At 42.1% G+C, this 16608-nt stretch overlaps 1 protein-coding gene across 1 annotated transcript in view; it reads left to right on the plus strand.

Annotated features, from left to right (window-relative positions):
• The window catches only part of wu:fb13g09 (ATP-binding cassette sub-family C member 5), a 131497-nt gene that overhangs the window by 18024 nt on the left and 96865 nt on the right, over positions 1 to 16608 (plus strand). The window contains exons 4-6 of the mRNA XM_067996974.1: positions 4304 to 4451; positions 12195 to 12428; positions 16402 to 16575. Coding sequence (XP_067853075.1) covers positions 4304 to 4451; positions 12195 to 12428; positions 16402 to 16575 — 556 coding nt within the window. The remainder of the gene's footprint in view (positions 1 to 4303; positions 4452 to 12194; positions 12429 to 16401; positions 16576 to 16608) is intronic.

Consider the following 16608-nt stretch of genomic DNA (forward strand, 5'->3'; position numbering starts at 1 on the left):
TTATATAATTTTTAAAAAATGAATGGAACTTTTAATTTGCAGACAAGGATAGTGTGAACAGATAAACTTGGGTGTCAGGAACAACAGGCCAGCTAACAATTCATTAATTAATTATATAAATAAATGCAGGGCCAGCTGGCCAGGTGCAATTAATATATTAATAATTTTTATTGGTCTTTGTGAAAGTGGACCAGAATGGAGCCAAGCTTTGGGGTCAGCAGGCCAGCTAATGATTAACCATATTAATAAATGTAGTCTGGATAAATTTTATCGGTGTACAGGTGGAGTGGGACTTGGGCCAAGGGGGCAGCGGGCAGGCCAGCAATGAACCAAATGAATAAATATGGGAGTACCAGTAATTATATAGATAAATGAATCTGCCTTCATTACACAGATTCAGGATTCAGAAGGAGAACAGCAAATAAATCTGCCCTCGATACATGGACTCAGGATGTGGGAGCAGTGGATCACCCCGGAATTTAATAAGTAATTGGGACCTCAACAAATGCAGTGGAACTTTGGGGGGACCAGATGCGAATTAATTAAATAAATAAATCTTCTCTAAATAAATGCAATTGGGCTCCAGTGGTGCCAGGCATGAATTAAGAAATTGAATAAATTTGTCTGAGTACATCCTTTGGGGAGAAAACACACCAACTGGTAATTAATTAATTAATTAATTAATTGTACCCTGAATAGATGCAATCGGGCTTTGGTGAGAGTGGGTCAACTGCAAATTAATCACTGAAAAAATAGCAACTGTAAAGATGCAATTAGGCTTTGGGGACAGCAGGACATTCAGCAATTAATTAATTAATCCCCTCACTTCTCACCTTTACCGCCAAATCATATCTACTTCCTGAAACACAATTTCACCAGAATTCCTATCAGCAACACAGGAGATACATTATTTATACTTTAACCAGTAAATTATCCATAGCATTGCTCACAGTCAGTTGATTAATGCAAGTTATTTTTATATACAAAACGGCAATAGAAGGGACTTTAGAAACCTGCTCCACAATACCATCTACTTACCAGAGCCTGCAACTACATTGTTACAGGCAACTGTTTGCATACATGATTCTAAATGTTTACATAGGTTAAATGCTTTCATAAAATAGCAACAGGAAATGTAAACATGCACAAGGGTTTTAGTATGTTATTTTGCACCAATTTCTTTTTCACTTCTCTCTCTGAATAATGCCATGAGCATTGCATTAGTACTTAAAAAAAAACTTGTTAATATTACTTACATGTAGTTGCCATGTTCCTTACCCATGCTACATTGCCATTTAATGGATCATTTTTCAGAAATATATTACAGAATATTGTGAAAGAATGAAAACTTCAGGGATGAGAATTTTCTTAATGTTTTGGGCAGGTTTTGCATTTACTGTAAAATGAAAAATGTGGACTTTTTATTTGCTTCAGTTACCTCAACTTTCTGATTGATAGGTTTTACAGTGAGCGATTGCTGAGGTGGGAAAAGAAGTTGTCTTTTGCATCCTTCCAATTTTCCATGAAGCACATTTAAACTGAGGTTTTAAACTTCAAAGAGTTTTGTTGCATTATGGGCATATATCCTTTACTGCTGATTAATACAACAGTACTCCACAAATTTTAGAAATTATTTGAAGTTATGAGTTTTAGTGTCTCAAATCATCACATTGCCCTGTACACTTGTGCATCAAATAATGTCACAACATTTTGTGCAGGTTTTCTTTTGCTTTATAAATTGTTGATTAAATGTACAGAACACAAACATTTGATATCGACTTAGTTTATGATGTTCACTGGTCCATATATTGGTTAGTCTGTTTTGCCAGCTACTTACATGCTGAAACAGCTCTCCATTTACCTGTTTAGTTTGAGTTTGATGATTGATATCAGTTACCAATGCCTACTTTCTTGCCTCAAAACTGCTTCATCTTAGCTTACAAAACAGATAGATGCATAGTAATAGATATGTCACAACCTAGCAGCACTTCTTTTTATTGATTTTTTTTTCTTCCCATAATGTATTTGTGAGAACTGGATGGGTGAGCTAACATCATAAGGCAGAGCGTTGGTCAAATATTTGTTTTTTTTTAATGAAGAAAAACAAATCTTTAAGGCTGAGTGACAAAATGGATTAGTACACAGTCTTTTGACCCCTTGAACCAACATTCACACCCACCCTAATTCAGGTTGAGGTTAAAACACATTGTTGAAATAGAATACAGTGAGCTATATTTTCCATTTAACTATGCTATAATTGACTTGGGAGTTCTTTATGGTGATACAGGGTGCTCAGAGCACAAAAATTCAAAAAGGTAGATTTGCAGCAGTGAAGGGTTTTAAAAGATTTTTCCCTTAAATCTTTTCATGTGAATTTTAAAAAATGTTTAATTTTTATAGTTATTAAAAAATCCTCCTTTCTTCCAATATGCTCTCTGGCTGCTCTCCTGAATGCTTGATGGGGTCCTTATGGTACCTTGTTGACTTGGACATTTGCCGGGCTATTTGATTATTGGAGGCATCATGGCCACACATAATCCTGCCCTCATCCAACATCTGTACACACACATTTTCTAGCAGGGTTACTGTTTAGGATTGGGACTCCTGGTTAATTTCTCCAGCCACCATCCCCCACCCCCCCCAAAAGAAATCTAGGGACACTGAAACCAATTATAGCACCCCATGTGTTTCCCTGATTGAGAATAGCTAATTCCGCTCACACTGAGAACCATACTTAGACTCCCTGATCTGTATGACTTAGCAGTACACTAGTCCATCAGGAGAGCAGCGATCATTAACTTTAGCTTAATGTTTAGCTAGCCCCTCTTAAATTACTTTTGACTTCTTGGGTCTAAATTCTAGATTATTCAATCTCACGTTTCCAGAGCATACATCTTACTAGTCAACTGGTTAGGATTGCCACTTGCCCATTTTTTGGCTGGAGACCTGTGTGTTTTTTAAAAGACCTATTTGTGTTTTTAAATTTAAACCAGATAGGAAAAGTCCATTTTTGAGTGTGTGGTCCATCGTTTTTGAGGGCCAAACATGATCTTAGTATTGCCAATTATGTTCACTATGGAGACTCCAAGTTTGGAGTTTTGCTGTTTGAATTCCCGTGCTTATGTGAGAGATAATTTGGAGCACTTGACTTCTTGCCTGATTCTCAGTCAGCCTCTGAGAACTGGGACAAGCTGAAAGTGATGAAGTGATGTGGAAGCTCTGGTACAAGGCAGGAGGTCAAAGGTGAACCCTGTGGCAGCAGATCTCAACAGTAAGGAAAAGATGGAACAGCAAAACTATCACTGAGAGCGGCCAAGCCCAGGAGGAGCTCCCAAGCTGCTCCTCTTCATCAATAACATGGGTAAGAACTAACCCCAATTATTTCCTTATAACATTCACCTGGAGGTTTACAGTACTGGGGTATTGATCAGGCCTGATTCACTATGTTAAATTTTCTATAATTACATAAATAATCACATATAGTACAGCATCATAGTTTTTCTAGGTGGCATCTTAAAGATGCAGTATTATAAGCTTTAATTTTTATAATATATTTTAATGTGAATTTTGTGCTGATCAAGGACACCTGTAGTGTGGCTACCCTTACAATTTTGACCTGGACTGTCCAATTTTGGGGAAGCCACCCAGTAATTTTTGTGACTGAAAATTGCACAACATGGGGTAAATTTGCACACCCAGCACAGAGCTTAAGATGGAAAATTTTGCCCTCTGTGCCTAAATTCCTAATATGCACTTCTGGCAGATAATGTTCCACAGTGGAAACATGAATTTGTAAAAATGATCCCATATTAGTACAAGCAGGTCCTTATTTGCCCTTGGACTTGGCAAAAAGTGGCAGACCTATAATTGCTGCTGCCATTTCTGTATCATTCATCTTTTCAGGGAAGGCCAAGGAACCTTAGAATGAAGTCTCAAAACCTAGCACAACACTTTGTACTATTCCAGAATTATTCTGTTTACCTTTTTGGATTGTAATCCAGTTGGAATCTGAGTTCAAACTCCATGTATGCAGGGCTGCCTCAGAGTGATTTCAGAAAGCAGAATCATAAGCTTTTGTGTCATGATCAAACACATAGTATTGATTATGTGACTGACTTTACAAGGTTTATTATACAAAGGTACTCATTAATTTGTGTTATAAAGCACTTATACTAATTCATAAAGCATCTACGTTGTATTAAAAACATCCTGCTTCATTTTATTAAAAATAACTCTAAGTATATCCTGCCCTGTGTTATTTCTAGTTTTTTAATCTATTCAATTCTGTTGATTGTTAGTACAGATTTGAGAAGCTATGGCAGGATGAACTGAAGCAGCATGGACGAGAGAAGGCCTCACTGGGGCGAGTAGCATGGCGGTTCTGTCAAACACGGGCTTTCATCGCTGTTGGTTGTCTGATGATTACAATGCTAGCTAGCTTTGTTGGTCCTGTGAGTGATATTTCCTTTGATAAACTTTCTGAAACACGAGTTTATACTGTGTGGTCCACTTGAACTAGATACTGCAGGACAATATCAAAATTTGGACTTTAATTTGGGATAGTCCACCACATTAAGCACTCCATTACTTTCAATATGCAAAATTTCTTTATCATGGACTGTGATAGCTGGATTAAGAACAATTTTCTTTCAAAACACTGTAGAAATGTAGAAAGATAGATATTATGTCTGCTCCATTTTTGCCTTTAGGATCTTGTTTTACTGTAGCAGATCAGGCTAGTGTTAATGAATAAACTACAATAAGTGTTAAGTCCTTATAAGGAGACCCTTGTAAAAATTTGTTTGATAATCTTGCTGAATTAAATAACGGAGTTCTTAATAAGGAATAAATTATTCATTGGAGCAAAATAAGTACGAATCATAGCACATTCAAATGTAAAGAAGTAAACCTGTTAGAAGGTTTGTGGAACTCTTACTGAGAATGGCACATTCTAAAATACTTGAAGGTTGGAGATTGCCTTGGTCTCTGCAACAATACTCTATATTTTTCTCATTGTTTGATAGAATTTTATTAATTTTACAGAATAGATAAGAAAATAAATATTCATTTTCCTGGTGGTCTTTATGCACTGATTTTGCATAAAATATAGTCTGTACTTATTTACTGATATTGGTTTGAATTTGTGATCTGTTTATTGGCAGACTGCTTTTAATCAGAGTATAAATAAAATAAGAAATTTACCAGTGACAGAAGTGCTTCCTCGATCTGTTAATTTTGTGCAGTACTAATTATAAATGGGACTATACTTCATCAATTTATTGAGAATCCCTGGCAATGCGGTAACATTTCACTAAGACCTCAATAATTCCATAAGACACTGAGGAAACACTTCAACACAGAAATTATCAAAATGAGATGACCCCATTTTATTACGGAAGGGTGTTTTAAGTAATCAGTAATTGCAAGTCTATTGTTTTATTAAAATTAAGTGGCTGCTTTATGGCTGACTATGATGAATAATGTTTTTGTATTAATTACATCATTCGCTCCCATTTCTGCAGTTATGAAGCCTCAATTTTGCTGCATTGTTCATTTATTCCCAGAATTGGTTGGATGCTAAAATCAAAATCCATGGTCTGTCAGTTCTAATCTTAAATACCCCTTTACAGATCTGACTCTCAATTCACTACAATTATTTGACCTATATCTTTAATATGTTACTTATGGCATTAGCACAGTGAGTTATATTACTTAGTAATGTTAATGGTAATTGCTAGTGGCTTTAATCATTACTCTCCAGTCGTCCAACAACAACTTGCATTCATATAGTTCATTTAAAGTAGGAATATATCCCAAGCTGGTTCACAGTGGCATAAAACAAATGCTGTTTGATAGCAGGAGAAGAGTTAGGAGAGGTGATAAAAGTCATGATGGACAAGATAGGCTTTCAGGAGGCTTTTGATGGAGCAAGAGTTATATAGGAATGATCAATGTATGTCTCAGGTTTGTGAATGCAGCCTCATTTAGCTGGCTTGAGTTGTTCTGCATTAAACCAACCTAAAGAACATGATTTTAAATATATATTTTGTCAGCAACCTAAGCAAAGTGCAACATTGATTGAAAACCATTCATTCTTGGCTTATCAGAGATATCAAAAAAAAAGGTTGTCATGGAGTTCTGTCTGAACTATTGTTTATTTAGTACTTTCCACATGCAGAAAGAGCCTGATTATAAACTTCAGAATCACATTATTACAATTATTTCTTATATTATAATCATGTCTCACAAAATGACATAACTCAGCCCAGTGGTACAACATGAACATGGGTTCAATTTTACATGGCCTGATTTTAACCTAACAGTGAGCGGTTAAAATCAGGAAAATCAACTTACTACCTGTTCCCACCAGAAACACGCTGACTGCCATTTTGATTCTCCAGTTGACTGAGGTCGGAACTGCACCTGCCGGAAAGAGGTGGATGCTTCATGAGTACATTCAAATAGGGGCTGTTGATGTCATATGGACTCTGGCGCGATTTTAACTGGGCGGGTCAGAAGTAGTGGCATTGACTGACATGACTGAAAGCTGCACTGAAAGGGGTACTCACCTGAAGGCACTCAGGTCAGTAGGATCTTTGTGCCATTGGGAGTACTGCATTGCCAAGTTAGTTTTGAGCTTCCAGTTTGTTTTTTTCTGTTTTTTTCCTTTACTTATCCTCATTAAGCAATATACTGTTCTTGTTTCACTCCCTTGGATGAACAAACAGTTGGGGGAAAAGGAGCCCACATGGTCTATAAGCCAAGAGAGTGACTTCCTTGGATATTTCTGAGGAGCAGTGCAGAAGGAGACTGCGCTTCACCAGGCAGGCTGTCGCTGACCGATGCAGCGTGTTGCAGCAGGACATTCTGCTTGTTGGACCAGGGGGTCATGCTTTGCCAATGACTGTCAGTCACCACCACTCTTAACTTTTTCACCACAGACTCCTTCCAGGCTGCTACAGGGACATCTTCCATATCTCCCAGTGTGCAGTGCACAACTGTATCAAACAGGTCACCAATGCCCTCCTTGCCAGAACAAACCAGTACGTTACCTTCCCAATGAACACTTTGATCTCTCTGGGGGCTCCCTACAACATGTCCAGACAAAGTGGGCCGCATTATTGTAGTTTGATGCATTCTGCACAACCTGGTAATGCAAAGAGGATTAGAGTTGGAGGAGGCTTAGCCACAAGAAGTGACATTATCAGACGAGGAAGAATTGGCGAAAGCAAGGGAGAACCACAAGATGGAGAGCCAGCAGAACACTTTACAGCTAGACAAGTCGGCGCAGTTGATAGAGCAGTGATCTCCTCAATCCCCTTACCTGAATGTCACAAAAAGTCCCTCAGCATTAACAGTCTTTGGCATCACTTCACCACTCTCTTGATTCTGCATTGAGGAACATCGAACTCATTGAGCCAACCTCTATGTCAATGACTTTCTGACAATGCAGACTGAGAAGCTATAATGAGAAGAAACTCAAGTTGCAAATGTGATTAAGGTGATGATTTTAATTCCAAACGCAATATTGTAGTGAATTCTTTTGTCACCCAAGTGATCAATCCATACTGTTTTTCTTAAAAGGTCTACTACTCCTATGAGGTACTCCCCTAGCGGCTTCAGCAGAGCTGATGGAAGGCTGCTGTTGCTCATGCGGGGACCCCTGAGATGCTTGTGGCCAGCAACTTTTGGGAGCACTTGAGCTGTTGCCCACGGTTGTCTGGCCCAGCGGTATTGGTTGAGGGGATGGCGAGGGAGCAGGCATGCTGACATCCTGAGAGAGGGTAGCATGTGCCTCTCCTGCTGCACCGCTGCCACTCCATTAGGGCTGGGGCTCAGCACTTCCACTCATCTGTGGGAGGGCAGACTGCAGAAGATGATGCCTTAAAAGCCCCTTATCTATTTGTTGTTATCAATCTGTCCAAGTTGGACGCCTGCCTCACCAAGGCTCAGCGCAAGTTTGAGCCCAGAGCCTGAATGGCAGTCGTTTGAGCTTCCACCAAAGCTGCAAAGGCTGTGAATATTGACTCCTGTTGCGAGGCCTGGCTACAGAGTCCTTATAGGTGGCCAAATGCTTCAAAATAGACTGCAGAATGTGGATGCCCTGGATGATGACACCACACGTGCTGGAAGCAGACTTCTCCATACTTTCAGCCATGGTGGTGAAACTCCTTGGCAGGTCTTCCAATATCTGATGTAACTGCTTGTGTGAAGCAAGCAGTTTTCTTCTCATTGCTGGGCTCCAGAAGTCCACAACTCTGTCCTCCTCAGCAGAGTTGGGAGGGGACCTTGCTCTCTGGCGAGCTGTCTTCTGGGCTGTCCCTGCCACCAGTACATGCTGCTGCTCACTACTGCTTCACTACATGCAAACTCCTCTACCTCACACTCTAACCCAGCCGGGATGTCAATCTCTGTGCTGGTGCTTGGGAGAGATGGATAGCATGACCGTGCCTCCTCAGAAGGATTCTCCTCCTCTGAGGTGTCTTCTTCGTGGGGCTCTGGTTGTTGAGAAGAATCTAGAGGAAAGAGGAAAGGGATGAGTTAGGATGGTACTGAGAGGCTGGACAGCAGCAAACGACAGGCATCACAATGCAACATGATGTAGTCAAGCTGCATGCTTGTGCGTTTCTCAGAGGTTCATGAAGGGGTGCAAGTAATAGAGACCCTGTTTACAGAAACTGAAGCACTCGGGGAAGCTTTGGACCTTCCCGTCATTCATTTCCTGTACGGCGTGCACCAGAACCCTCTCTTCATAGGGAGTCACTTTTTCGACAACCTTGCAACATTGGTCATGGACCTTCAATGTTTTACGAATGAGCCCCAGGTCTCTTTCCTGCTCCACAGCCTTTAGGGGGTAACCATGCATGGTACACATATACTTGGAATTATCATGATCCAAATGCATCACGTTGCATTTATGGACATGGAAGGACATCTGCCACACCTAGACCTATTCCTCCAATCTATGTCAGCCTTCCATCTATTTATTTCATCTAAAGTCCTGACTTCTGCACACTTCTTTGGGGGTTAAATTTTTTCGGGGCTTCTCACACTGTGCTGCCGCCGGAAGTTCAGTAGAAACCCCGCTTCTGTACTTACTGTGGTTTCTGCCAAACTTCCGGTGAAGTTTTGGCGATGGAGCAGGAGAAGCCTTAAGGAAATTTACCCACTTTGTGCTATCAGCAAACGTAATGATCATACTATCAATGCCTTCATTCAATCATAAATAAAGATGGTGAAGAGCAACAATTCTAAAGTGGATCCCTGTGGGACTCCACGAGTGACCAAACCTCACACAGAGCTGCTACCATTCGTAACTACCCTCTGCCTAATCACAATCTAGCTTAAAATTTGAACGCCAATCCCATAGGACTCAACCTTGCTTAACAGCCTTTTGTGCAGCACTTCATTGAAGGTTTTTTGGAAATCCAGATACACAATATTACTCTGCTACTATCAGCGACCAACTTTGTGATCCCTTCAAAAAATTCAACCAATTTGGTGAGACACGATCACCATTTTCAAAAGTTATGTTAAAAACCCCTATTAACCACTATTCTTTCCAAGTGATCATACAGCGTGTCTCTAATAATTCCTTAAGGCAACTGGCCTATAACTGGCATCAAAGTAGCTGACCTATAATTCTCAGGATCTAACTCCCATTTTTAAATATAGGCACCACGTGGGCCTCCCTCCAGTCCTTGGAGACATTCCTAAAACACAACAAACTGGTGAGTACATGAGCCAGTGGCTGGCATAATACAGCCCCCATTTCTTTAGGTACTCTAGGGTGAATACCATCAAGGCCAGCAGCCCGATTCATCTTGAACACCAATCCTATCAAGGACTAATTTGAATGGATTGAATATTTGACATGACATCTATCTCTCAGCTCTGGCAACTTAGCATCATCTTCAGTAAGAGTATGGCCGATTAGGGACCAAAGCGGAGGTCTTCTTATGAAGGCAGAGGGCATGGCTGAAGTACTAAATGAGTACTTTGACAGCATCCTCTTCTTTAGTGAAGACAGATGCAATGTCACAGTGAAAGAGGAGGTAGTGGAGAAATTGGATAGGATGAAAATAGATAAAGAGGAGGTACTGAAAAGGTTGGCAGTGCACAAAGTAGAAAAGTCACCCGGTCGGGATGGGATGCATCCTCGGTTGCTGAGGGAAGTAAGGGTGGAAATTGCAGAGGGTCTGGCCACAATCTTCCAATCCTCCTTAGATATGAAAGTGGTGCCAGAGGACTGGAAGATTGCAAATGTTACACCCCTGTTCAAAAAGGGGAGAGGGATAAACCCAGCAACTACAGGCCGGCAGTCTAACGTCAGTGGTGGGGAAACTTTGAGATACTAATCCAGGACAAAATTAATTGGCACTTTGAAAAATATATGTTAATAAATGAAAGCCAGCATAGATTTGTTAAAAGAAAATTGTGTTTGACTAACTTGATTGAGTTCTTTGATGAAGTAACAGAGAGGGTTGATGTTGTGCATGTAGACTTTCAAAAGGCGTTTGATAAAGTCCAACATAATAGACTTGTTAGCAAAATTGAAGCTCATAGGATGAAAGGGCCAGTGGCTGCGCGGATATTAAATTGGCTAAGGGACAGAAAGCAGAAAATAGTGGTGAACGATTGTTTTTCAGTCTGGAGGGAAGTATAAAGTGGTGTCCCCAAGGGTCGATATTCGGACCACTGTTCCTTTTGATTTATATTAATGACCTGGACTTGGGTATACAGGGCATAATTTCAAAGTTTGCAAATGATACGAAACTTAGAAATGTAGTAAACAGTGAGGAGGGTAATAACAGACTTCAGGAGGACATAGATAGATTGGTGAAATGGGCAGACACATGCCAGATGAAAGTTAACGCAGAGAAGAGTGAAGTGATTCATTTTGAAAGGAAGAATGAGGAGAGGCAATATAAACTAAATGGTACAATTTTAAAGGGGGTGCAGGAACAGACAGTCCTGGGGTGTATGAACACAAATCTTTGAAGGTGGCAGGACAAGTTGAGAAGGCTGTTAAAAAGGCATACAGGATCCTTGGCTTTATAAATAGAGGCATAAAGTACAAAAGCAAGGAAATTATGCTAAACCTTTATAAAACACTGGTTAGACCCCAGCTGGAGTATTGTGGCCAATTCTGGGCACCACACTTTAGGAAGGATATCAAGGCCTTAGAGTGGGTGCAGAAAAGATTTATCAGGGATGAAAGACTTCAGTTATGTGGAGAGATTAGAGAAAATGGGGCTGTTCTACTTACAGCAGAGAAGGTTAAGAGGAGATTTGATAGTGGTGTTCAAAATCATGAAGGGTTTTGATAGAGCATATAAGGAGAAACTGTTTCCAGTGGCAGAAGGGTAGGTAACCAAAGGTCACAGATTTAAGGAAATTGTCAAAAGAACCAGAGGCGACATGAAGAGAAAAAACTTTACGCAGAGTTGTAATGATCTCGAATGCACTGCCTGAAAGGGTGGTGGAAGCAGATAGTAACTTTCAAAAGGGAATTGGATAAATACTTGAATGGGAAACATTTGCAGGGCTATGTGGAAAGAGCATGGGAATGGGACTAATTGGATAGCTCTTTCGAAGATCCGGCACTGGCACAGTTATGATGGGCCGAATGGCCTCCTTCTGTGCTGTATCATTCTATGATTATATGAAATGCAATGTCTATTTTCACTAGCCAGTCATGTACTGCCTGTTCTAGGCTTTGATGATTGCTATACGAAACATTAGCGGTGATTTTATGCAATTGCACTTCTGGGGAGGAGCCTCACATGTCGGAAATTTAGACGTAAATCCCCTCCCCATTACTTCTGATGCTCACTACATAAAGGTAAGATATTTTGAGAAATGGAAAACATTTACATTCTTAATCAAAAATTGAAATTGCAAAATCAGATATTCCAGGTATAATCTTTTCATTGATACTTTGAAATCTTGCATTGAATTTGTGTTTCATATCTAAAGATATTCCAGTGTCCTCTCTTTTTCAATGTCACTCCTTGAAAAAGCATTCACTGCATCAGTTACAATCTGCTAAAACCTTGCACTGTCATGTAGTTCCTTTCCTATGTGCTAAGACCATTGAAGTAAAAAAATGCTTGTTAACAGTTCAATATCTTGCAAAGTATTTGCCATAATCTAGAGTAGAATGATATTGACCCTTTGTGTTTTTCCAACAGGCCCTTGTCATTAGGAGTCTGTTAGAGTATGCACAGGCCCCAGAATCAAACCTTCAGTATGGGCTGCTCTTAGTGTTGGGCATTTTTACAGCAGAGCTGGTGCGCTCATGGTCATTTGCTCTGACCTGGGCTTTAAACTATCGGACTGGAACTCGACTCCGGGGAGCATTACTTACCCTGGCCTTTGAAAAAATTCTTAAACTACGAAGCACTAAAGATGTGACGGTTGGAGAAGTAAGCATTTCCTTGTGTGTCTCTTATAAAGAGTGTTTTCTATTTAACTAGATATATCTATTTTAGTGCTCATGTACAAATGTAATGTGGCAGAGGAGCATCTGAAACAGAATTAGTAGCAAGGAAACTTTTTTACAGTTTTACCAGCGTAACCATTATCCAGGATGGTCAGGAAAGTTCTGATCAACATTTAGCCTGTCAATTTTTATTTTAACAATCCTCTCCCTGGCTTTGTTTAAAGAGTGGCTCCCCACTCTGCTTAAAGTCTTGCTCCCTGCTGCCCTCTCCCCATGCGATATTTCTAATACTGTATAAAGTAAAGGGAAAAGATAACTGTTGCAGAGATAAAATGAGAATGAGTAAGAAAAAGGAGAAAAGGGAAGGTGAGATGCATGAGAAACACAAGTGAAATACAAAAACAAGAGAAAAGAGAGCTGAAATTGAGGGAAAAGAAAATGAAAGACAAATGTAAGGATGGCAGAAAGCCAAAGTGAGGGGAGAATGAGACAAAAGTGAGGAGAGAGAAGCATGAAAATAAGAAAGATGAAAAACAAAAATGGAGGAGAGATGAAAGTGAAGGAGAGAGCAAAACTAATAAAGTTTCTCCTCTTGCGCATCCCACCCTCCCGTCACTCCACCATCGGTGGCAGAGCTTTTGTCCACCTCAGCCGTACTCTCTGGAACTCCCTCTGAACCCTCAACTTTGCTGTTTCTGTCTCCGGTTCTGAGGAAGCTTTTAAAAACAATCTTTTTAACCATGCATACAAAAAAATAAGCAAGAAACTGCAGATGCTGGAAATCTGAATCAAAAACAGAAAATGCTGGAAATACTCTGCAGGTCATTCAGCTTCTGTGGAGAGAACAAAAGGGTTGACGTTTCAAGTATAGACCTTTTATCAGTACAGAAAAATATTACAAATGAATAGCATTTAAAAAGGAGCAGAAGAAAAGGAGGGTGAAGGAAAACTCAAAAGAAATAGAAAAAGCCTTAAATGGCTTAAGTGGAAAACAGGATATGATTATATGGCTGAAATAATATTTACATGAGATAATAGGAGGTAAAATGAGAGAAACTAAAACATTAGACAGACAATGTATGAATAACTGAGGTAGGGGTGGGAAGAGGTGAGTCAACCATGGTTATTTCTCATATCTCTCCTCTTTCATCACCTCAAGACTTGACTTTTGCAATGCTCTTCTGGTTGGCTTCCCTGCAACAATCCTCCACAAGCTTTAGCTCATCCAACACTCTTCAGCCCGTGTCCTCACATGCACGAAGCCCCACATTCTCATCAACCATGTCCTTTTGAAATTCCACTGGCTTCCTTGCCCCAGTGTGTCAATTTCAAAATTCTTGACCTCATTTTCGAATCCCTCCATGGCCTCACCATACACTACATTAGTGACTTCCTTTTGCTTCATGTCCCTGCACACGCCCTTCACTCCTTTAACACCAGACTTGTTCAGCCCGATATTAGTACCCGCTATCGGGTGCGTTCCTGGCGGGGGGGGGGCTCCAAAAATCGGGGAACCCCGGAGTGGGTCGGGAGCCCGGCTCCAACCCTCCCACTTCCGGGTTCCCCACAGATGCGCTGACATGCGCACGCAGCCCCCGCGCGTGGAACTCCCGCAGGCAATTAAAGCTGGCGGGGTGCCACTTGACAGTATTTATTCAGGTATTTCAGGTCGTTAACAGACCTGATTAAGGGAATATGTCAGGAGGGGTGGGATTTTAGAAACAACTGGGACTGTTTCCCGTACTGGGGGAAACACTCCAAGTTGAAATGGACGTGTTGCAGCTATCAGCCTGTGGCAGCTGCAAAGGTCCATTTGACAGGGTAGGGGGGAGACCCTCACTCATTGCAGGAGGCCACTCTGTCACTTTGGACAAAGGTTGGCCTCCACCACCCTCCTCCTAACAATAAAATTCACCAACTTGTACACTTACCCCAGTGTCCAGACACATGTACCTACCTTGCGGACCCTCTCAAACGTACATCTTCTGGATGGGGGCCGCCGTAGCTGCAGTCATGACCTCCTCGGAGGGCGAACAGCCTCGCCGGTCACGCCGTCCACCTCTGACACGTGGAGCTCCACAACACAGTGCTGTGACACATCCACCCGTACAGCAGGAAGGAGGGCAACCGCAGAGAGAGATGCTTCGCAGAGGGCACTACCCTCGCCACAGGGTCCACAGACCAAGGCTCAGCTTCCTGGACCTCTCTGAGGAGCAGTGCACACGGAGGCTCAGAGTCACTCGACATGTAGTCGTGGACATCTGCAGCCTCCTTCATGCCAAGCTGTTCCCGGCTGGCCTGAGCACCATCTTCTTACCTGTCGCTGTTAAAGTCACCACTGCCCTCAACAACTTCTCCTCCGCATCCTTCCAGGGTGCCACCGGGGACATCGCCGACGTTTCTCAGTCGTCTGCACAAAAGAGCCCTGCAAATACACCGACACCCACTCTGCAGTGACACAATGGGTGGCATCAGGTGTGGGTCTTCATTGTGATCCTCAGGAAAGGGCATTATTGCACAAACCAGACAAGATTCGCAAAGACGTGGCAGTAGTGGTGCCAATATAATATGTGATGTGAGTTGGTCAGAAATTAAAAATAAGTAAAAATCATGACAAACCCTCAAACACCCTTGTGCATCCCCTTCATGCTCACGACACGTTTGCCTTACGCTTCCTACTGCACATATGTGATGCATGCCCTGTGGCTGCAGCACAGGTAGTGGCAGGTTGAGTGAGGCTGACCGTGAAAGAGATGCATGAGATGGTGAGTATGAGATCGAGCCATGAGATTGTATGAGGATTGGGTTGAGTGGTAGTGGCGGGATGAGTACTGGCGAGGTGAGTAAGTGCAGGTAAGATGAGGATGAGCTTTGAGTGGGTGTGAGGGGTGATGTGACAGACTAGTGTTGGCAGTGCAGAAGGAGATGTGGGGTGGGGGCGGTGATGTGGCAGACGGAGTGTAGGGGAATGAGTAAGTGTATTCACTTTGGCTGACCTACTTAGGTCATTGCAGCGCCTCCTGCACTGTATGCAGGTGCGTGATATGTTGGTGGTGCAGGTGACCTCCTCTGCCACCTTGAGTCAGGCCTTCTTGGTGGCAGAGGCAGGCCCCTTCCTCCCGCCCGCTGGGGGGAAGATCTCTGTTCTCCCCCTCCTCCTCCTCACCCCATCCAATGATACCTGGAGTGAGGCATCATTCCTATTTCTTGCAACATCAGTCAGTGGAGGACTGCCCCTTTAAATAGAGCTCCTCCAGCTGACAGACCTTACTGCGCATGCGCAGTCAGCCCGACGCGCAGCTCAGCAGCGGGGGACCCGGAAGACCAGGTAAGTGGATCCAATTAGGCTGCGATCGCGCGCGGGGCAGATTGATTTCACCGGGTGCGTTACCCACGCGCCCAGTCGCCCCCCCCCGCCGCGAACCCGCAGCCCTGGTAATATCGAGCCGTCGTCCCTTTCTCCCTTCACTCCATCACTGATGACCACCTGTTCAGCCCTTATACACCTGCCCTCTGGAATTATCTACACAGTTCCCTCAGCCCTGCCACCTTCCTTCCTGCTTTCAACACTCCTCTTCATCTGTGTTTTTGATTCCTAACCTCTCCATTTCCCTCCCCTTTCCTCAAGCTAAATATTCATAAGACATCTTGCTGCAAGTGTGCTATGTATACATACGTTTGTTATTGTTGTTTTACTTCTTGGTGTCTTCTTCCTCTGTGAAATACTTTGGGATGTTTTATTACTTGAAGGCATCATATAAATGTAAGTTGTGTCCTGAAGGGAGGAATTTCCAGTTCAGATCTGAAGTAGTTAATTCAATGACTGGAGTTTTCAACTCTAACTATTCAATTGCATGGGGAAGTATAAACTAGCTCATCAGATGTTTGGATTTCTATGCACTTACCTTTATTAAGACGTTGCTGAATATAACATTGAGCTCATCATTCTTTTTCAGTTGGTGAACATCTGCTCAAATGATGGACAACGTCTCTTTGAAGCGGCCTCTGTGGGTTCCATGTTGACAGGAGGCCCCCTTGTCGCCATGCTAGGAATCATCTACACTGCATTGTTCCTTGGACCTACTGCCCTCCTGGGATCAGCTGTCTTTATTCTTATTTATCCATTACTGGTAGGCACTGGACATAATTCTACCCTCTCCTAC

Source organism: Heptranchias perlo, chromosome 15, assembly GCF_035084215.1.
Source record: "Heptranchias perlo isolate sHepPer1 chromosome 15, sHepPer1.hap1, whole genome shotgun sequence".
Taxonomy (NCBI): domain Eukaryota; kingdom Metazoa; phylum Chordata; class Chondrichthyes; order Hexanchiformes; family Hexanchidae; genus Heptranchias; species Heptranchias perlo.